Source organism: Phasianus colchicus, chromosome 3 (genome assembly GCF_987193195.1).
Source record: "Phasianus colchicus chromosome 3, bPhaCol1.hap1.1, whole genome shotgun sequence".
NCBI lineage: Eukaryota > Metazoa > Chordata > Aves > Galliformes > Phasianidae > Phasianus > Phasianus colchicus.
In genome coordinates this window covers 74884023-74906336 of record NC_143438.1, presented here as the reverse complement: position 1 = coordinate 74906336, position 22314 = coordinate 74884023, and the positions used below count along the sequence as shown (strand labels likewise).

Sequence of the window (22314 nt, the reverse complement as noted above, 5' to 3'; positions counted from 1 at the left end):
CAGTGAGGGATGAGCCCAAGTGACTGTAGTGCAAGCCCTGACAGTACCCTGAGAGACTCTTAAGCCACAGGAGACTGCCTGGGTGTCACTTATCTTGATATGATAGGCATCTCAACAGTGTTCTGGAACTGGGACAAGAGAAGGCTTCAGAAGTCCAGGCACTGGGGCCTATGGTAAGGACATGTACAAGTCTGGGGGGGGGGGCTTTCTCTACACACCTGCCATCCCCATTGGCAGATCAGACACAGGATCCAGGACTGGTGAGCCCTCTCCACCCCCGACTCCTCCTTTCACTCATTCCTCTGAAAGTTGCTAAGACAAGATTTCCCAAAAGTTAAGAAACTCAAGGCTTACTTTGATTTCCCATAAAACTGCACAGCCTAGGTAGATATAGGTAGCTACTTGTGTGAGGGCCAACGCCTACAGGATAGCTGTACTAGGTAAATTCCCCATTAACTTTGATGTTTATGTAGGGACCATGAGTGTTATTTCACCTTAAGCCATCCAAAAGGAATTCATGAATGTTACACACTCCCCCTCCCCACAGGTGGGACACGACACTCAGAAAGAAGGATATTCCCATGCTGATAATGGAAGAGACTCCCAAAAAGCACCAGGAAAATGCTGACAGAAGAGGAACGAGGGAAAGATCAACTGGGCATTCCTGAAGCAAGAAGAGGAGAATGCCAAACCAGATTTCTACATAACACATAAGAGAGAAATCGACAGTTTTCTAGTGAAGAAAAGAGGAAATATATACACAGTCAGAGTTGTGTTAATACATAAATGAGAGTAGTTTTAATCAGAGAAAAAGAAAGGCCGGTGCATTCACGTCAAACGTAGAGCATAAGAGGTGGGCAGGAATGAAGGGGAAGGTACAGCAAAATAGGAAAAGGAAAAGAAGGCAACATCTGAAACAGGGGTGGGGTGGAGGAGGTGGGCACGGGCAGCCCATGGTGATGTCCCTGAGCAACAGGCTGTGACATCACCGCATGGCGGATTGTGACTGCTTAGCCCTCATTGCTCATAGTGGGGTGCGGGCAGAGCCTGCCTCAGTCTGGCTCGTTCCTGGACCCTGCTGAGCAGTTCTGCGAGGCTTGTCAGTCGAGCGAGGATTTGGCTGTGCTGTGTTGGGTCGTGCCTGGGGCTGCTTGCAGCATCTCAGTGCCCGATCCCACAGTATCGCTTCTGTTTCCCTGGCCCTGCCTAGAGCAGGCAGCCGGGGCCCTACGGAGCGCATCCGCAGCAGCGGAGGTGAGTGGTGCAGGGACACCTGGGTCCCTCAGGGGACGTGCCGTGGGGAGCCTGGCCCTGTGCCAGCGGGGGGCACAAGACGGCCCAGTCGTGGGCTTGGGAGGGCTTCCTGCTGAGGGCCTGCTGAGGGCTTTCACACCCCGGGACAGCGAGCGACCGTGACTTCTCTCCCTCTTGCAGAGCGAGATACCACCGCTGCAGCTCCGGTGAAGGAGAGCAGCTTGTCATCCCCGGTTCTCCCAGCCAGCTGCAGTGAGAAGACCATGGCCGCGGAAGAGGCATGGACATGCTCCATCTGCCGTGATGTGCGACAGGACGTCGCCTACGCGAGTCCTTGCAATCACATGTTCTGCCTCGGCTGCATCCAGCGCTGGGCAAGGCTGAGAGACAGCTGCCCGCTGTGCAGAACGGCCATGAAGACCATCCGGGTCTCTGTGCGGGGAGACAACGAGTACGTGGAGTGCATCGTCTCCCCGCCCGCAGTGCCTGTGCCCGTCAGCTTCGGCACCACCACCGGCCCCAGCGGCACTGCGGCATCCGCTCCACCCTCTGCGCCACCGTCCCCTGAGCCGATGGCCGCAGAGCCGGAGAGAGTGGGCGGCCTCCTGCCAGAGGTCTGGGCGGCACTTTTCCGGGAGAGACGTGACATCCTCGACCCGGTGCTGCCCTGGCTGGAGCAGGAACTCCGCCGCAACGGGGAGCCGCGCTGGTGGAAAATCAACTGGCTGAAGAGCATGGTCCTGGCGTTCCTGTGCCAGGTGGGGCCCGACAGGGACATCCTAGTGCAGTGCGCACAGCACGCCCTGGGGCCCATCACCGCACCGCTCGTCGACGCTCTCGTTGGAACCATCGAGAGCCGGTGCAGCCAGGAGGCCCGGAGGCTGCTGGGCCTCGAAGACCCCAGCGGCACCCAGGAGCAGGAGGACGGCCCCGCGGCCCCGTCCGGTCCCGCTGCCTCCCCGCAGGAGACCGTTGCCCCCAGCGCCACACCATGCAGCTGCTCTGTGGGTCCCCACGCAGAGGAGCTGCCCGGCACGTCCAGCGGGGCCCTCGAAGGGGGTCCTGGTGAGCCGGGTCCCGAGGCAGCCGGTCCCGCTGACCAGGGCCGCAGCCACGGCTCCTCCGCTCGCAGCCGGGGCAGGAAGCGCTCGGCTCGGAGGTCCCTGCGCCCCACAAAGAGGAGGGCCAGCAGTGCCCAGCGCGCTCCTCTACCCTGCAAGAGGCGGCCACCCCGGCGCCTCTAGCGGGGCTTAAATAAAAGATAAGAACATAGAAGCACGTGTTGTTCCTAGCGTCCATCTTTTGAGATGGTTTGCCCTTCTCGCACACGCCCTACACACACGCTGTGCCGTACGAGAGCCAGTGCTCTCAGTGCTCTACACCCAGTTAAACCCTTCTCCTGGGCCCTGTGCGGGGTGTGAGCTGCAGAGCCAGTGTGAGCGGGATCCTCTGAGCGGCGGGTGAGGGCAGCCAAGGGACCGGCAGGCAGCAGTACTTTCAATGAAAGCCTATCTATGCACTCCGGCAGAACGCTCGTTAGTTCTCAGTTCACGCGGCTTGCTTAACTGCAGCACGTGTTTCACACTGCCACGGTCTTGTCTCTAGATCTGTGTCTGTGACGGGGACAGCAGGTCCACGGGCCCACCGGCCCTAAAAGGAGAAAAGGGGAAAGGGAGCAAAAGGAAATGAGAGGGGAAAAAACTGTGGCAGCAATTTTGCAGAATAAGAAACTTAGTTTACTCTCTGAACAGAATAGAAGCACAAAGTCCTCTGGGGGATGTAGTTCTTCTCTTCTGAGACATTTATACCTGGAAATGTCGACAGTCTACGGAACGGTAGCAATAACTTTCTTTCTCCCAGTACTCTACATGATGTTATGATGTGGAATACCAGTAACAAAAATCATAAAATCATGACAGCATGTTATGAAGAGCATTGTCCAAATGCCTCCTGAACACTACTCAAAGTAGTGTTAGAGAGGGGAGGTCTGTATTAATTGATTTTCCTCTAGTGCTGCTGCACATGGATACTTCCTTGTGTCAGCTTCACTTGAAGCACTGACAATTTTATTACTGTTTCTTTTATGGCTGCTGCTGATACTGAAACCCATGTTGGATAAATCCCTGTTGCATTGGCAGATGTGATGCAAGTGAATTACGCAGTGATCTTTTTTGGGTATGTGCACAGTCACTTGAACAGCACAGCACAAAAGTATTGCCTTTTTCTCTTTCCATCCACGTGAAACCCTTGAAGTTTTTTTCTTTGGTGTTTAAGTAACTTTAGATGCCTCTATCTGGTGTGTTCTATCTACTTTTGCCAGTACTGCTGAGAAGACACGTAAGTAAGCAGGTAACTGTAATTCACGTATTTCCATTATGCATTTAAGCCCTGAGGCACTTTTGGTGGTTGTTTTGTGCATGAGTGCAAAGTGTCCGGGGCCCTCTAGTAAATATGGGGCACTACAACAGTTTCCTTTTGAGCCAGGTTATTTTCCCATTGATGTATTTATATTGCTGCTCATCACTATGCTTTGATGAGTGCTTATTTCCTTAAAATGAATGTTTTTATTAACTTTGATTGCTTATGATACAATCCTTGGAAGAGAGAACCAGATCTTTTTAATGATTTTTTCCTGAGTTTCTCCAGTTTATTAACACAGTTAATGCAGCTGATATCATGGAATCATCCTTTCTCTTAAGCTTCATTTTCCTTCCTAAAAGTGCCATCACATATTCAAGCATTAAGTATGTGAGAAACAACTCACCTCAGTGTGTAAGCATCACAGATTTTGATTAAATGGGACCAGAGATCTACAACTAAACCATTAAGCCAGGGCTGCCTGGTGGGATGGGTCCCATTTCTATACCTGACATTCTTGACAAGGGTGAATTTTGTGTCTCAGCACTGCGTCATCTGCTCTGCATGCCCCGCTGAGCTGGGTGCTCATGTACTGGCCTCTCAGGAAAGTCATTTCACCAATTTACTGTATTTGGAGGAATACAAGAGTCCAGATTGGAGATGTGAGACCCATCATTGCTTCTGCTTGATTTGCTGTGGCAGCAAAGGGCTACAGCAGTTGTCCCCATGCCAAGGTGATTGACTAGAAGTGATTTTTCACCAGGTGGTATTTGCAATAATTACATAGTGCTTTGCTTGTTACAGAGGAAATAATCAGCGTGACCTTCAAAAGGCTCTGTGCAAACCAAGTCTTGTAAAAACAGTTATTAGAACCTCCTACTATGGCTGCCCCCACTGCAGATAGGAAATTAGAAAAGTGTACTGTGTGGACAGTAACTGCTGTATATTAGCAGAGAGCCAGGTGGGAGCAGCAGTAGACACCAGGGAAATCAGGTATCCCTCAGAAATCTTGCACACCCTTCCCATCTATTTCTCTCTGTTGGGCTTCAGGTGGAGGAGAGATGCTGGGCTGGCAGACCTCTTGTGGAGTTGGGATGAGATTGTGGCTGGACTCTGCTCCAGCACCTGAAAGAAAGGGTTAAGGTGCCACCTAGCCCTGGATTTTGCAGCGGTGAGTGAGACAAGTAGCTATCCCACATGCTCTTAGTTCTAAGCTCTCCTTGTGCTGTGGCTCTGACAAACACCCCCTTTACAAACTCGTAGGCCAAAGAGCTTGCTATGGAGTTGAGGCAGGTGTGCTGTTCACTCACCCAAAATCTGGCCTATAGTAGGCATCTTTTTGGCAGCCTACACTCTTCACATGGATTCAGCCTTATGTGTCTCTACTCCTCATGTTGGTGGCCCCATTAAAAGCTGAGTTTCATCTGTTTGCCTGGGTGCTAGGAGATACAGCATCTTAGTTGTCTCTGGGACTTCAGCCAGTCATTGGCTGCCTAAATGCCCCATAAAGAAAGAAAAAGATCCTAGGGTGATGAGAGCCCTTAAGATGATGAAAGGTCTGGAGTATCTTTGGTATGTGAGGGGAGACTGAGAGAGCTGGCCCTAAAGAATAGAAGAATCAGGGGGATCTCATCAGTGTTCATAAATGCTTGAAGAGAGAGTGCCAAGAGGACTCAGCCAGGCTCCCTTCAGTGGTGCCCAGTGCTGGGACAGGAGGCAATGGACACCAACTGAAGCACAGGGGCTCCTTCTGAGCACCAGGCAGCACTGCTGTGCTGTGTGATGCCGGAGCACTGGCACAGGTTGCCCAGAAGCTGTGGGGTCTCCTCCTTGGGGGTGTTCAGAAGCTGCCTGGCCATGGGCCTGGGCCCCCTGCTCTGAGTTCCCTGCTGGAGCAGAGATGGGCCAGAGGGGTACAGAGGGCCCCATCCATTCTGGGATCCTGTGACTCTGTGAGGTGACTTTTAATCCTATTAGTTCTTCCTGGTCACTGATGCCTGCTGTGAAAAGTGCCTCCATGCCAAGCATACAGCTCCTTCAACATCTGTAACATCTGCCTGCAGATGCAGACGTCAGTCTGAGAATACTAAAGGCTGAGGGGAGCTACTTCCAACCGGCAAATCCACAGCATACAAAAGCACGGGTTTCAATTTTCTGCACTCAGACCTTTTCTAAATAAACCCCATCCAAAAATAACAGCTGCTGGTTTACTCATTTTTAACAGCATAGCAAAAACAGCTAGTAACAATGTTTTGCAATAACAATAATTTTTCTGATATCCCTGCACCCACATTCTTGCTGTCAAGCTAACTGTGTCTAGACTAGAATACTTAAAATGGGATTTTTTTTTTCAGTGAAATTATACTCATTCTCTTTGAATTAAAAAAGAAATGTGAACAAACTTTAAATAAACAAATGCATAAATAATCTGTCTGAAGCTGTGAGAAAGCTGGGACAATGACTCATTTTGGTTGATACTGAAGCCAGAAGACTTGCCACCCCATCTCCTCTTCCAGCCAGTTAAAGCATGCTGTCTCATTAGAGAAATCTAATTAGCTGTTAGTTTAAGAGGCAGTTGCCAGACATGCTATGTGGTCGCGGTGGAAGTGTAGCCAGATGCTGACCCTAGAGTCATGCCAGGGCCTGCAGCCCAGGAAGTGGGGATGCGGCCATGTTTCTACACCATGCAGTGCTGGGACCGGGACCCATCGGCACTGGGACCAGGCCCTGCTCAGTGCTTCAGGGGGTTCCTGAAGCTGTCGTGTGTGGGATCTGAATTACCTCCAGTAGGAGCCTTGGGGATGAGCTGGCCATGTGCTCTTCTCTGGGGTCTCTGCTTTCCCCCGCCACACTGCAGAATTCCTCCCCTTCAACCTTGCAGACACCCTGACAGGATCTTCTCTTACAATGAGCAGTAAGAAAGGAAATGGTATAACAATTTTTGTATGTATATACAAAATAAATAAACACACATAAATATATATACTGTGTATCCATTAGGGGAAGGTTCTGTTCAACCTGTGCAAGAATCTAAGAAAATATCCAAGGAGTATGAACATTTCTAGATTTGTAATTGACAAAGACATGTTACTCAGTCTGCAGTGTGCTGTGACCAGATACAGCAAACATGCAGAGTGGATTAGGGATGCAAGGAGGATTAGCCATTAGTATGTATGAAAGGATACACCCAGCAATGCTAGTAAATTTTAACAAATCCCATTTCTTCCTGAAATATCTTCTGTTGTTGTTGACAGTAACTCCAATTTTGATTGAAAAGGAGAAGAAAAAAAACTCACACATTTATTTACTTGAGATTGTGTCCGTGCCTCACTGTCTTGGTTCCTTCTCTTGTCTTTGTTTTCAAGCCTTTCACACATCAGATAAGTGAAAAACATTTCAAAATTTGGGAAGAGTTAATGTCCCACCCAGGAAACATTGGCAGGGGGAATTTCATCCCCATGACTGTCTTTGGGATGTGGACTCGCGAATGTTTGCTGAAGATAAGGCCAGCAATACTGTCTCTGCTAAAGTCATGCCACTGGGGCTGGGCAGCACAACTCTCATCCTAGCTGTGTGGCTGAGATACCTTCCCACAAACTGAGCCACTTGCTGCCCTCCAAGAATCGATTGCTCCTTTGGGTCCTTCCACTGGCCCTGCTAAAGCAGTAGTTTCATGGGGTAGGATAGCATGAAAGAATGAATGCACCAGCATGTGAAATGAGGCTGAATGCATAGAGGGCAGAGCACTGTTGTGTGTGACCCGGCTGCTATGCTCTTCCTTTTAGAAGAGATCTCCAGAGAGGAGTGGGATAGAAACTGGGCAAGACACCTGGACTTGGGTTGGTGGATTGCTTGCACCAGGAAAAATCTCTTCTCTGAAGGAGAGGTTAGGCACTGGAATGGGCTACCCAGGTGGATGGTTGGATTGGATGATCTTAGAAATCTTTTCCAACTTTGGTGATTCTATAATTCTATAAGAAGTGATCCAAACCACCTACAAAATTATGGTGGTTATGTGCTGGAATGGGCTGCCCAGGTTGGTGGTGGAATCACCATCCCTGGAGGTGTTCAAGAAATTTGTGATGTTGTACTGAGGGATGTAGTTTAGTTGGGAAATATTGGTGGTAGGTGAAAAGTTGGATTGGATGATCTTAGAAGTCTTTTCCAACGTTGGTGATTCTATGATTCTATAAGAGGTCATCCAAGCCACCTACAAAATTCTGCTGGAGACCAAAAAGGAGGAATGAACCCCAATGTGGAAAAGGATGATGATAAGCAGTCTCATGAGTTTTTCTTATTATTTTCTGAGCATTGTTGAATAAAGGAGATCTGGGGGTGTCTGTACAACTCTCAGTGCTCTGGGTATTATTTTTAGTTTAAAAATGGCTCTTCTCTTTGGCACTGCTCTGTGCTGGAGCTGTAGGGGCTGGTTTGTTGCTTGAGACCGTTGGATTGAAGCAGCCATCTCTAAACTCATATGGGATGCACCTCAGTGCATCTCAGCAAATCTTTCCCTTCATTTCCTCTTTTCCCAACATCCCCTGTGGGTCTGGAAGAACATAGCTGTCTTGCCTGCTACAGCAAAGGAAGGTGCAGGAGCACCACACAGAAGCAAAGTTTTGTGTTTTCCTGTGCCAAGTATGCCCTTATTCTGGTGCTAATGTTGTTGAGAAACTAAAGGCTAAATGCATAAAAGAATGCCCTGCATGGGCAGCATTGGAGCTAAGTGGATTTCGTGACTGAATCTCTCCACAGTATTTGCTTTAACTTGCTGTGCTAAGACTAGAGCCATATCTTCAGGAACACCAAATCATAACAACTAATCACTTTTAAAATTAGTGTTCTTAACTTTCCCCTACAGAGACTCTGTCAGGGATTGCCTTTCCTGGCAGTGGCTCTTTAGTTGCCAAATATCCGTCAGGGAGAGACACAGCTCCTGCTCTGTGCCTCCAGAACACCAGCCCAAATGACAGCAGGCTGGAGAGACAAGGCATCAATGCCAAGGAAACCTTGCCTATTTTGAAACCATATAGTTTTAATGCTTTGATGCCATCTTTCCAAAAACAGCCTTGCAATATCTCTATTTCTATGGTTGTAGTGCAGTCATGCTATGTGGTGAACTGTTGTCCCCATGCAGGTACTGTCCATCCAGCAGTAGCCATGGCACCCCCCCACATCCCACATATATGTTTGGGGCTTTTGGGCCCCAATATCTGTTTAATATTAAAATACAGAGTTTGGATGTTTTTAGCAATTTCATTCTAACAGTCTTTGCTGTGGAGAAGGGATCAGTCTGAATGCTGAGCTGTCAGATGATGTGTCCCTCTCTTAGGTCTGGGAAGCTCTGTTGCAAAGCATTTCCTTTTGCATCTGAATGTTAATATTGATAGTTCACTTTAATCTTCATAAATTCATTTCCTTCTATAGCTCTGAAAAAGAGTATTTTATTTAATTCTTTTTTTATTCTTACATGGGAAAGTACTTTGTTAAAGTGCCACACCATAATTTATACCTTTTTTTCTTACATTTTAGGAGGTATTCACTCCTACTTGCCCAGTCTCTTCTGCTTTGAAATGTTTTGCCTTGTTTTCAACACGCTGTTATACCTTGGCTGACCTGCCTTGGAGAGTCTGTTTTAATCAGTGTGAAAGCCCATGGGGTGTTTGCTTTTCCCTGAAAACCATTTTCTGCTCCATAACAAATTTGAAGCCCTATAAGATGGAATGGCAGCCTACACAAATGAAACTGGTGCTGAAGGGAGTACATCTGGCTCCAATGGGAGCCTGGAGCTGTCTCTGCTCCCTGGTTCATGAGGCAGTAGATGTGCTTTGGGGCTGGAGCTCTTGAGTCAGGGAGTCAGGGAGAAGCTCGTGCTTGCTCTGTAGATGGGACGGTGTCCATATTACTCTTCACCAAATATATAAGGATTTTCTTCTGAAGAACAGCTTAAAATAGGACTTGCAGCCTCCTGTTTTGATAGACAAAAGCAGTCTTTAGCAGCTTTGAATTTGCCTGTGCTGGGCTGGATTTTCTTTGGTAGCTTCAGACCAGCCCCAGAAGAGCTCCTCCTTTCCTGCCTCCTGATTTCCTTCCACAAGTGTTTATGTTCAGATATCAGAGTGGTGGTGAGCAGAAAGATTAGTGCCTTGAACTTCCCTCTGGGATATCAGAGAAGCGGTGCCTCAGCCCCTACCCACCTTCCCATTCAGCACAAGAGACTTGCAGCTCTCCTGTATAGCTCACCAGCAACCAGTAGTGGTCTCATGGCTCTTCCTTATTGCTCTGCCCTAGGACCCATACCTTCCTCATCTCCCTGAATGCAAGTGAAGCAAGTGCAGAGCTGAGCATGGAGGTAGGTATAAATACATGGATATCTACTTTGGCAGCAGATAATCTGAGAGAGCCTGAGCTGTCTTTACATGCCCTTTCTTGATGGATGGGATTCATCTGAAGGTCTCACAGTGGCTGGTACCTGGTTCACCTGGTCACCTGTGTTGTATTTCATATTGCAAGGCATTAATTATGCCTTGACACATCCTTGACCTCTTGCTCTGGCAGAAGCCAAAGCAAAAGGCAGTTTGGTTCTCACATTTACTAAGTGGCAGCCACAATTAATACACCTCTGTGTAATTGCAGTGCAGCACCTGGCCGTGCCTACAAGGCTTGAGCAGAAGCCAAGCCATGTGGGTGGAAGGTTTCCCCAGAGGCCCTGGTAGCGTGGGGCTGGGTGATGGATTGATTACAGTGTGTGTGCGTTTAAAAATAACTCCCTATCTTTCCAGGAGAATGCATTTATTATGGAGTCACTGAAAGGCTGTAGTAGGAGACCTGGGAGCATGCAACTGCTGGGAGCAAGCCAGGAGACAGAGTTTCTGCTGGGCACGGCACTCCCAGCAAGGTCCATGGGCTGCCGAGCAAGGAACGTGGTCCTGTTTGTGTGTGCTCTGTGCTCAGGAAACACAATTCTGAGTATAGGCTGTGTGATAAATAAACACCACTGTACGGAGGAAATGCCTCTCTCTTACCATCAGTTGTAACATAGTGGAAACAGCCTGGCAAGACCTCACACACTGGTGAATCCTCAGGCCAGATGGAGGTAACAGTATGTTTAAAATGTTGATTAAATAGTTCACTGCGTGCCTGATTTTCTGTTTTTGAGCAAATTGCTAAGAAGGCTTATTTAAAAAAAATGTGTTTATCCATGCATCCTGGTTTGCCACTTGAACCCACAAAATCTCAGCGTTGGCAGCAAAACTGTTGGCTTGGGTGTCACAGCAGAACTAACCACGAGCATGTGTGAAAGATGGAGCCAAAAACTGCAGAAGGACAAGGAGCGTGGCAGAGAACTGAAATGAGGGACATAAGCATTGTCATTCCTGAAAGAAAAATGAAGTGCACTGAGGTTTCTTCCTCATGAAAGTACTGTGATCAAAATTAACCCTTCGTTATGGGGATGCATCAGGACAGAAGGGGAGTTCCACAAGTGTAGAATTAATGCACATGTTCAGGTGGATGTTTTCCTACAGAAATTCCCTACCATATAGCCCCATCATACACTGGGGTGGGGGAGGTAGAAGCCCCTGTTATCTTCAATGGAAGGTAAGGCATTCCCTCAAGGAGTAGGCTAGAGAGAAGTGCAGTGTCAAGATAAAAAATGGGGATGGAGCTGGTGTGCAGAGGAGCGGAGGGGGAGAGCCCACAGGGCCTGGGCAGCCCAATACAGAGCCACAGGGCAGTCCCAAATCAGGGCAGTGATTGGTTCCCAGCAGCACAGACTCAGCAGGATAGAAGAGCAGAAGCATCACCTGTGTGCATGATGGAAGGCATTTTAGGTCTAGTTTAAAGCTTGATGAGAGTTGAATCAGATCTGTGGTTTACCCTACATCAATCTCTGGTGTCACTGATGTGTGGGAAAGACCTGTGTGGGCCTGGGAGACATTTATTGTAGGAGGAGAAGCAATAAAACTTCTTTCTCATTTCAAGGTTGAGTTTGCACGATTGGCCACAAGAAAAGTAACTGATTTGCAAACAGCAGACACTTACTGTGAGAACAGCTTGCTCTTTAGCATGAGTCTGCAGAGGATAACCTCCTCTCTGGGTCAGGTGCTTGCTGCAGTTCTGCCTGCAGGGCTGCATGTACTCAGGGCATGGAAGCATCAGGCTCCTGGAGGGATATGTATGTCATTGTGCTGACTTGATCCTGGATGCAGGTGAGATTTGGAGTGTCCAAAGGCTAAATGCTTGTCCTCTGGGCAACTCTGCTAGTGGAAAAATTCCTCCTGTTGGTGCATCATAGATGCCAGAGGCTGCCTCGGAAAGCCAAACAGCAAAACATTTGTGCTGTAAACTGTCCCTCCAGTGGCACCAGCCTGCAGCTTTTATTTAGTCTCACATCTCCGGCAGCAGAATTGCCTGCTGCAATGAGACACACAGAGAACAGGGGTTTCTCATAGTTACAAGAAAATGGTGTTCTTCAAACAGCTTCCAGAGCTTCTCTAAGGAAGAGCCAGTCTGCAAGGCAGACGGAATAGAACCAGCTCATCTCTTTTCAAAGGAGAGATGATTTTTATATGGTTGAACACGCAGAGATTTAACTGCTTCCTCCCAGGTTAAGACTTGGCTCTGATTTCCTGGAACAAGTGCTCTCGTGGAGATCTGAATGCTTCTAACTTGATGGTATTGTCTTTGAGGCTATAAATAATCATTTTCACCAGGACAGCACTGGCTTTGTTTTGAGGAGAGCCTCTGAGCAGTTTCAGAGTTACTCAAATATTGCAGAATCATGATTTCCTTCTTCTTCTGAAGGTGGCCACTTCAAACATTTGCAACATTAAAATGAGTTCTAAGTTTAAAGCTGAGATGCAGTGGAACATGTTTCTCCCTTCCATGGCTTTCTCCACCTTCCCCCCTAACTCAGTAGCTGTATGGGGAGCAGACAGAATCATGGTGTCTATTATATCCAGTGAATGCTGCCAAGCACCCAACATCGCTGAGAAACCAAGAAGCCCTGGAACATCCCCCCACCATCCCTCCTTCTCCTTGTCTATGAGAACCCACAGAAAGGAATATGCGGGATGGAGGAAGCCAATACCCAGATGAACAGAAAGGCAAAATAGTGCAAGAAGTGATTTAAGAATGGGTCAGGCAGTCTCAGAGTAGTGAACCCACCCTGCATTTCCATTCCCATTGGCATTTCTGCCCTGAGAACCTCCTGTTGATCAGAGACCTGGCATGGTGGGCAGCAGAGCTGAATCAAACCTGGAAATAGTGGTGACAGTAGGAAAAAAAAAGAGCAGGAATGACAGAAATAAGTTTACTTTAGTGTATCAGTGATAAGGCATAGCCTGTTTTGAAAGCATTGCGAGAAGGTGAGCTTTAAGAAGGATGCTGAAGGCAAATACAATAGCAACTGGGTGTGTTTTCCTGGCCTGGCCTTCATCTTATTCATTTTAAATGTTTCCCCCTACTACTCCAAACATTGTTGCTGAATTGCTGAGACTGGGGATAAAAGGTAAAAAAGAAGATAAAAATAGGGGTTTTACATTGACTGAGCAGAAAGATGTTTGTTATCTCTCCTCAGAACCTTGAAACAGCTGGTAGAAATAAACAGCTACAGTAGAAGAGTTGCTTAAAAAAGCAACTCCTTTTCTGATATTTCATGTCATCAGAAATTTTCCCTTGCTGCCTTTAGTTACACAGGGGCCTTTCATATGCCTGGGTCTGTTGATCTCTGATAAAACTACACAAAGGAGGCAGCTCATTAGCTCTCACTCCTGCTCTGAGCATGTTTTGATGTGCAGATCGCTGACAGCACAAAAAACCCTTGCTGGCTGTGTAGGTAGCTATAATAGCAGTATTGACAACGTGTGCCCACTGCAGGCAGAGCACAGGGGATTCTCTGTCTCCTTGGTGTTTCATCTGAGGAGTAATGACCAAGGGACGTGAGGAGTGATTGTGGGATTGAATCTAATACAAAGTGCTCTGTGAAACCTGCTTGCCAAAATGAAGATCCGATTCCTGCAATTCAGCACCCGCTGCAGCATCTCAATTCAGTACCTTGTAATAAACATTAACTTTTAAAAATTACTGTTGGTAGCAGTGAGTTACTGATTAAAATAATACCTTTTATGTTTATGAAGACTTCAAAGTTCTGTTGTGTACAGGAGGCTCCTCAAACATTCAATAATTCCAGGCATGAACCGTTTATCTGAACACTTTGCTTGCAGGGCTGGAGCTCACAAACAAAGCACCGTTGTGTTAGCGTAGGGAAGCAGAAAGCAAAACTAAACCAGACACTTCAGTTATCTAAACTGGCTGGAATTAAAGGGCATAAATGAGAAGAGACTTAAATTAATGCATTGTTTTTTAACTATAGAAAATGTTAGACATCAAAGCTTGGATCTTTTAAAAGAAAAATTGTTGGTAGCACTCTACACATGTGCGTGATGGGCATGCAACTTTGTTTTTCCTTTGATTTCTTCCTCTTTGCTCATGAAGGACCATGGGAAGAGGTAAAATGACTCCATTAGAGTTAAATGCCAACAAATCACTAACAGAACAAAGATAAAAAGCAAACAACAAACGCATTACTATGATGGCATGGATGCTCCATCATCTTAGCTAGTGTCTGTTTCTTTCCCTAAATTAAGAGAAGATGGTTTCAGGCTCGGTTTAAGGTGGGATCCATTGTGCCTCTGTTTGGGGTGGCTGCTACTGAGCTAACCCAGCACACCAGAGCCATCAAGCAGCAGAGTCCAGGGCCCATATCTCCCTCTGCCCTAGAGTGCCTCAGACCTGGAGGAAGCTGGGTGCTGAGCCTTTCCATCCCTTGTGCTAGGGATGTGTGCCTGCAGGGATATCCTTTAGTTGGAGTCAGTAGAAAGCAGTGTTCCCCAGGGTCCAGTCCTGTTTAACATCATTATTAATGTCATCTAGACCGATCTTGACAGGCTGCAGAAATGGGCTGACAAGAACCTCATTAGGTTCGACAAGGAGTACAGAGTCTTACACCTGGGAGGAATGGCCCCAGGCACCAGCACGTGCCAAGGGCACCCAGATGAACGCAACTTTGCAGAGAAGGACCTGAGGTTCCTCGTGGACACCAAGTTGAATGCGAGCCAGCAACGTGCCCTTGCAGCTAAGAAGGCAAATGGTATTCTTGGCTGCAGTAGGAATAGTGTTCCAAGTATGCCAGGAGAAGTGATTCTTCTTTTCTACTTAATATTGGTGTAGTGGAGTACTAGGTCCAGTTCTGGGCTCCCCAACACGAGAGAGACCTGCACACACTACAGAGAGTCCAACAGAGGGCCACCAGATATTGCAAGGCCTACAGCACCTCTCCTGTGGGAAGAATCTGAGAGAGCTGGGCCTGCTCAGCATGGAGAAGAGGGGGCTCAGGAGGATTTCATCACTGCCTGTAAATACCTGAAGGGAACATGCCAAGAGGACACACCCAGGCTCCCTTCAGTGGTGCCCAGTGTCAGTACAGGAAGCAGTGGTCTCAAACTGGAGCACAGGGGCTCCCTCTGAGCACCAGGCAGCACTGCTGTGCTGTGTGATGCCAGAGCACTGGCACAGGTTGCCCAGAGGCTGTGGGGTCTTCTCCTTGGGGATGTTCAGGAGCTGCCTGGCCATGGGCCTGGGCCCCCTGCTCTGGGTGTTCCTGCTGGAGCAGAGATGGGTCAGAGGGACACAGAGGGCACTGCCATCCTGTGACATCTCTCATAATAGGGAATCGGAGAGTGCACAAGGACCCTCCCCAGGTACCCATAGGCTATTAAACCGTGCAGTTGATGCATCTGTCCCACCACAGGAGGGGAATGAGTGGGCTGGAACACTACTTTGCTCATGCTAACAGTATTCAACAGTGCCAACGTGCTCAAACCAGGCGGGCATAGCCCTGCTGCCTTTTGCAATGGTAGACAGAAGTAGTCTCTGCTTTTGTCTGGCCCAAGTTCCCCAGTCAGTTGAAGAAATTTTGTATCTCCCTGAATAGTGGCTGAAATCAGACCACAGGAAAGTTTGTCTTAATGTCAAGTGGTTCTATTTCATTATGCAGCTGCAGCCAAATCAGTCCAGTGCTGCGTAATTACTTAATATTATAAATCACAGCTTTTGCCAACTGCATTCCTAATTATGTGTTTTATTCACTGTAAATATCAGCTCTAAGAGAATGGAAGAGAGACTGAGTAGGATTTTCACCATAAATCTGATGGGCTCAAGTACAGCAGCTGTCTCTGCAGCTATATTTAACTTGCTCTACCTGATATGATTGAAATGGACCTCCAAGAAATGGGTCTTTTATATTCCACTCTTCAAAATGATGGCCCTTTTCAATGCTTTTTCAGGGAAGCTGTGTTTCCAAAGGTTATTCAACCCATCTCCTTCTGATTTATATATTTTCATAAAATACCGTTTGGCTTCTTTCAGTGCTTTCCTTCCAGAGTTTCAGACCAGCCTTTGGCAAGACCTGAGGGACTCCTCTCCTCCTTAGCTCCTGTCCCCTAATCCTCAAGACTCATTCTCTGTCCTTTTTCCTCCAGCACAGCACCGGTGGGTGAGGCAGGACCAGTTACGTTCCCATCACCACAGGAGGTTTTCTGGCACTACTTCACAAGCTCTCCTATCCAGCAGTACTCTATGGACAGAAAAAAGATTTCAACTTCAGAAAAGCTATTGAGGTTCATCCTTTTTTTTTTTTTTTTTTTTTTTTTGGCTCATATACTGACCACTCTTTCCAATCTGCTTTAACTGGAAGATAAGCTGAGTTTCTTAACTTGTTCTTTGGCAGCAGGAGTTCAATTTTGAAGTAATACATTTTCCTGCTGTGTTCCAAATACATTTGAATTAAACATGGTCATAATATTGGAGAAAGCATCAACTCCTTTCTGGAATTACTCTTTGTTCCAAGGGAGCTGTGTGATACTGTACTTTAAAGTGATTACAATTAACTTTCTGCCATCCCAGTGAAGGAGAAAAGCATCCAAGCCATCCTTATTAGCATAGTAAAATATAAACGTTTCTGTCTTGTTCTTAAGCTGCTGAAAATGAAAGCATTTAACCTCAGGGATTTAGTACCACTTTAGCTATTTATTTTGCATCAGCTTGCACATCAGCAATGGGAGGACCAACCATCTCTGTAAGAATTTTGACGTTATAGTTCCCTTCCTGCAGACACCCTGCACTGTGTTTAGGGAGATGAGAGTACAGAAAGGAAGACTGGACATCCACCCACAGAAATGTGTACACAGACTGTGGTCATAAGTGCAGAAACCAGTGATGGCATGGTGGATGGCTGCAGCTGACTGTGCTGTTGCTGCATGGGCACCTTCAATTTGCATTTTCTGCACATTCTTTTCACATGAGCTGAAGCCACACTTCCTGTTTATTTCCACAGAAATTCCAAAAGTTATTAGATTTATTCTTGTATTTGCAAGCAACACCTATGTGCTTCTTGTTTTTTCCTTTACTCTTTTCTCCCCTTTTTCTAGATGAGCTGAATAATTAATCACAGGAAGAGATACATTTTTTTGTTTGTTTGTTTTTAAATCAGTACTTCAAAGCTATCACTGTCAGGGGTTTGCATATTGCAACTCTTATTTATAGAAAAGGCACTGCAAAGACTTTGGTCTCTCAATTAAGCATGGCCATATCCTCCTCATTGGTAGCTCTCAGCCATGTGCTTTCCTGATATCACCATGGAAAGCATCCTGAAATTCAGAGAATTCTGCTGTTACAGTCTCTGGATAGTTTGACTGAAGAGATTTTGATGATCATGGACTTTCATTCTCTGGTCACAGCAGAATTTTTTAAAAAGACTAGGTTGTATACTGGAAATCCATGCCTTTCCATAGCATCTATTCTTGGGATTGAGCTCATGCTGAATAATTCAGTAAATTTCATCAAAATTAGCTGAGATCTGTACACCTGAGAAAGCTATGTATTTTCAAAGATTTTTTAGCACTAAAACTGCTGACGTGAGATTCAAAGGCTTCACTTTGTTGATTCCAGATGACGTAAGAAGCAGCTGTGTGTGCAGATCAGTTTAGGAGTTTCAAAGTGTTGAGTATGCAAGGTTGCCAGGTTGGCCTTTTGTATTTGGCACCAAAAGCAAGCACACCATTTTCAGAGTGAGGGTGCTGGATGGTGTGGATTGATTTTGAAGTGCTCTCTGCTGCCGGTGACTTTCAGCTCTTAAAACTGTTCTACATGTAAGGTTCCTAGTACCTGCCATAAATCCATGAGCCACTAGAGAAGTGTTAACACAGTGGGGCCCCAGTGTAATGTACCTTTGGTGCTTTTGAGAGCCCTGCCAATAGCAAGAAGTTCTGGAGGAGCACAGGGCTGTAAACCTGCAGACACAGCATTTCAGCTCCACTGACACAGACTGGGAAATGCTGGAAAGGCTTGCAGGTTTGGGGAAAACTTGTCTGGAAAGGTATGAAAGATTATGAGCCTAAACATGACTTGGTTTTGCAGGTTACCTCCGTGCTCATGCTCTGGTCCCACAGTGTATGTATACATGCTTCAGAATATTATTCTATAAGTACTGTAGAGATGAATGTCTCCCATGGAATTAGTGAAGATTTACTCTGTCCAGAAGATTCCAGGTCTGAGATGAGTTTAAAGTAGGTTGAAACTTTAATTCTGTGACTGATATTGGGAGGAAAAACTGTTAGTTGTTTTACTGGATTATGGGGAACAGGATTCATTTTACCAAGGACCTCTGAACAATCTTGTCTTTTTCCTGTAGTGGGCAAACCTATAGGTGAATAAACTAATTTCAATGTTTTAATTCACCACGATGGATCACTTCATCCCCCATATGGTGAGGACAGTGCAGCCCTTGGCTCCTGTATATCCTGCTTCCAACTGCTTGCCCACACGGACATGTCCACTATCCTGTGTCCCACATCTACATCTTGAACAGCTCCAGGGAAGGTGACTCCACCACCTCCTTGGGCTGCCTGTTCCAATACCTCACCAAGCGGCACTTCAGAAGTGTGCACTGCTGGGACCTTCAATCTGAACCTGTCATACTTTCAGAGAAACTTGGGATGACAAAGACCAAAACACAGCCACCCAGCCCTGTGTACAAAAAGTTCTGAATTACTCTGGACACATAGAATATGAGCACTTTGCAACAACCTGTTGGCCTGTGAGTGGCAGCAGGATATTAATCCATCTTTCCCCGGTGGTTTCTCACAAGTTTGTCCATGCCCATGGTCTAAGTCTGCTCGTAAGCCATTTAGAAGCGAAATAATGGTGATGGAGCCTGTGCTGCGTAATTCCTTGAAACAAAGTGCCAGCCCCATTGGTACTATGACATCATATCTCAGCAGTAGTAAAAAGCTATTCCTAACCTTTCAGTCTGTGAATTACTGATTTTAAACACGGGGTTGTAAATAGGGAGAGACTGTTATATGGCCTTCTGCAAATACTTCACCACGTCTCAGTAAATTCAGACCTGATGGGACTGTTTCAGATTGTCAGAGAAGCTTTTTTCAGTTCTCAGCTCTGCTGCTGTCAGGTCAGTATTCAGGTATCTAGCACACACCTCGGATACCAGCTCTTTTTGAGGATTTACTTTTCAAACTAAGCTCCTTAAATCCCTATTTATCCTCCAGAAGGTTAGCCAGTACTGCTTGCTTCGTGTACGTTGGGGAGTCACTGGCATTTGGCGTTTGTCAGGGGGTTGACAGACTCAATGTGTTGCTCTTCAAGGCATGGTGATTCTGCTCCTCCCTGAGGCCTATTATTTAGGCTCAATTCATCTTTTGTCTATGGCTTGCCCTCAGCAGCTGGCTGCAGCTCCTTGCAGCTCGCGCTGTGCCGCATGATGCATCGCGTGCTGCCCTTTGTCTGACACCCGCTTGCCTCCCTCTCTCCTGGATTATCTTATCAAGCCGTGGCTGTCCCTGGGATTTCCTCAACCAGCAGTCCTTATGGTGTCTATGTGGACTCAGAGGGATCGTGTGCAGGGTTTTGCAGAACCCTTTGTGCACCCAGCCCTCAGCTTTGTGTTCTCTTTGGGCTTTGCATATGAATCTTGTATTGTTTCCAGACAAAGCAAAATTCGGTTCTGAGTGCTGCTGGCAGCCTGATACCTTTCCTTTTCTTTCTCTTAGACTTATGGACTTGAAAAATGGCATGCTCTTTATAGAAGGAGCTGAGCTCATTTATCTTACTCCAGTGACATTACACAGAAGTGAAAGGAGCTGTTGTGTTTGCAGAGCAGCAAAGAGTTAGGTGCAGGGCTGAAGGCTTAAGCCAAAAGCCAGCTGTGGCCAGCCTGGCTTTTTCTCACCCACACTGTCCACCTACAATAGCTAGTCCTATTTGATGATTGCAAAATTAAGGTTTCTGCAGAGTTTAGGGATACATCTGGTGGATAATTGGGGAGATGGACAAGAATGGCCTTTAGCAGTCTCTTTCCAACTCATGAAACTCTATGATTCTGTGACTCTGTGATAGAACCTAACCTCCTAAGGAAGATTAGAAGCACATTTTAAAGCAAATAACAACTCAGTATTGTGCCTACAACACTACAGGGCACGAGGAAAGAGGCCTCCAAAAGTTTTAACTTAGACTTTAGTATGCTGTAGCTCTTACTTTAAGGATTACAAAAAAATCAAGGCTATGCAGGTGGTGTTCAAAGATGTATTTCAGTAATCACAGAATCATAGAATCCTTAGAGTTGGAAGGGACATTTAAAGGTGATCTATTCCAACTCCCCTGCAATGAACAGGGATGCCACAGCTATATCAGGTTGCTCAGAGCCCTGTCCAGCCTGACCTTGAATGTCTCCAGGGATGTGCATCTAGCACATCTCTGGGCAACCAGTTCCAGTGCTTCACCACCTTCACTGTAAAAGAATTTTTTCTTATATCTAATCTAAATCTACCCTCTTTAAGTTTGAACCCATTTCCCCTTGTTCTATCATAACAGATCCTGCCAAAGAGTCTGTTCTCTTCTTTCCCATAGCCCCCCTTTAGGGGCTACTATCAGGCCACCTCACAGTCCAAGCTGAACAGCGCCAGCTCTCACAGCCTGTCCCTGTAGGAGAGGTGTTCCATCCCTTGGATCATTTTGGTGGCCTTCCTCTGGACACTCTCCAACAGGTGTATGCTCTCCTTTACTGAGGACTCCACATCTGGATGCAGTATTCCAGGTGATGTCTCATAATATTTGAAATCTTTTGAATTGTTCCTTGCAAAACTAGATCTCATTTGCTTCCAGGCTGGGATGGAAGCTGCATTACTCCTGTCACTGGGGACTGCTAAACAGATCCCGTTGTCACCTGCTGCTGTCTCAGCATGGCTCCTTGTTTTGCTCCTTAGTTCAGGGGAGTTGACTTTTGTGCTCAGCTCTCATATGAGCAGTAGAGTAATTAAACATTTAGTACTGTGGGAAGCTCCTGAGTTGTTCATGATATTGTACTTCTTTCGTGAGAATTTTGTATGCTATATAACAGATGACAGAAGTGCTTTGATCTGACGCAGCAGAGATTTATGCCAATCCTCATGCAGCATCTTCCTGTGTCTGAGCCAAGTATCTCTTCCTTAAAAATCTGTCAGCCTTTTCTATAGAAATAAATGCCCAGGATAGAGGAAAGTCTGGGGACAAAAAAATGTTTAGGTGTGGATAGATAGGTAGAAGTGGTTGGGAAACATCTTCCAAGCAAGGAAATGAGCGATTTTTCAGTACTTTTGGACTGTTCCCACTTCTCCTTTCCTTGTTTCATCCTATTTATGGGAAGCCCAGAGCCTGTGCTGAAGACTGAAAGCAGCAAATTGGAAGTGAGAAGCTAAAAATTTAGGAGAAAGTTAGCCCAGCTTGTGATGCCCTTGGGAAATCAATACTATGGGAAAGTTGATCCTTTCCTTCCTCCCATTTTCTAATTGCAGACGTTGGCCTTGTCCTTCACCTCCTTTGTTCTTGGCTTGCTTGACAGACAAAAGAGCAGGTCCTGCTTCCCCAGGAGGCTTTGGCTCTCCTGCTGAGCTGGCTTCTCATGCAGGCACTGAGCAGAAATGATCTGGAAATGGGATTCCCATCTGCAATACCCAAAAGAGCACATACAGCAGCAGGGAACCTGTCCCACACAAAGGGTAAAACAGGATCTCATATTCCCCTGTAGGTGTGTGTACCTATCCCAGCAACACCCAGCAGTAATACAGACTATAGATAACAGAGGCATTGTGTATGTGCAGGGAAATTGTGCATTCCCTGGTTTGGAGTGGAGGTTCCCCTGAAATGCTATAGTTGTGTTTGATACCACCAGAAACTATCTGTGGATACGGTTAAATGACATCTCTAGTCTGCAAGCCACACATGGCCAAAAAAAAAAAAAAAAGAGAGGACAAGAGAAGACACTGACAGCTGGATGATCACAGAGTAGAGCTGTACTTGTTCTTGCAAGGATCACAGCTTTGTTCTCAGGGTATGGGTTCTCTTCACAGATATGCATTCCTTGCTCCACACAGTTGAGACTGAATCTTGCATTTCATTTTGAGTCTGATGTGAATGGCTTCTCCCACCCACAAGCAGTCTCTCTGCAATGAAAGCCAGCTCCTGGAGTTATCCCATCAGCACAGAGATTTTTTCTCTTTCCTGGAGCAAACCCTGTGATGGATGCAAGGTGGGAAATAATGAAGATGTTTCTTGCCTTGTCAGTGGCCCAAAACAACACAGGTTAAATCC

At 46.5% G+C, this 22314-nt stretch overlaps 1 protein-coding gene across 1 annotated transcript; it reads left to right on the top strand.

Annotated features, from left to right (window-relative positions):
- Positions 1-1069: 1069 nt before the first annotated feature.
- On the top strand, positions 1070-2709 carry LOC149918684 (uncharacterized). The gene is made up of 2 exons (XM_090138356.1): positions 1070-1254; positions 1435-2709. Exon 2 carries the CDS (start codon positions 1518-1520, stop codon positions 2496-2498), a length of 981 nt encoding a protein of 326 aa, XP_089994482.1. The 5' UTR covers positions 1070-1254; positions 1435-1517; the 3' UTR covers positions 2499-2709.
- Positions 2710-22314: the final 19605 nt, after the last annotated feature.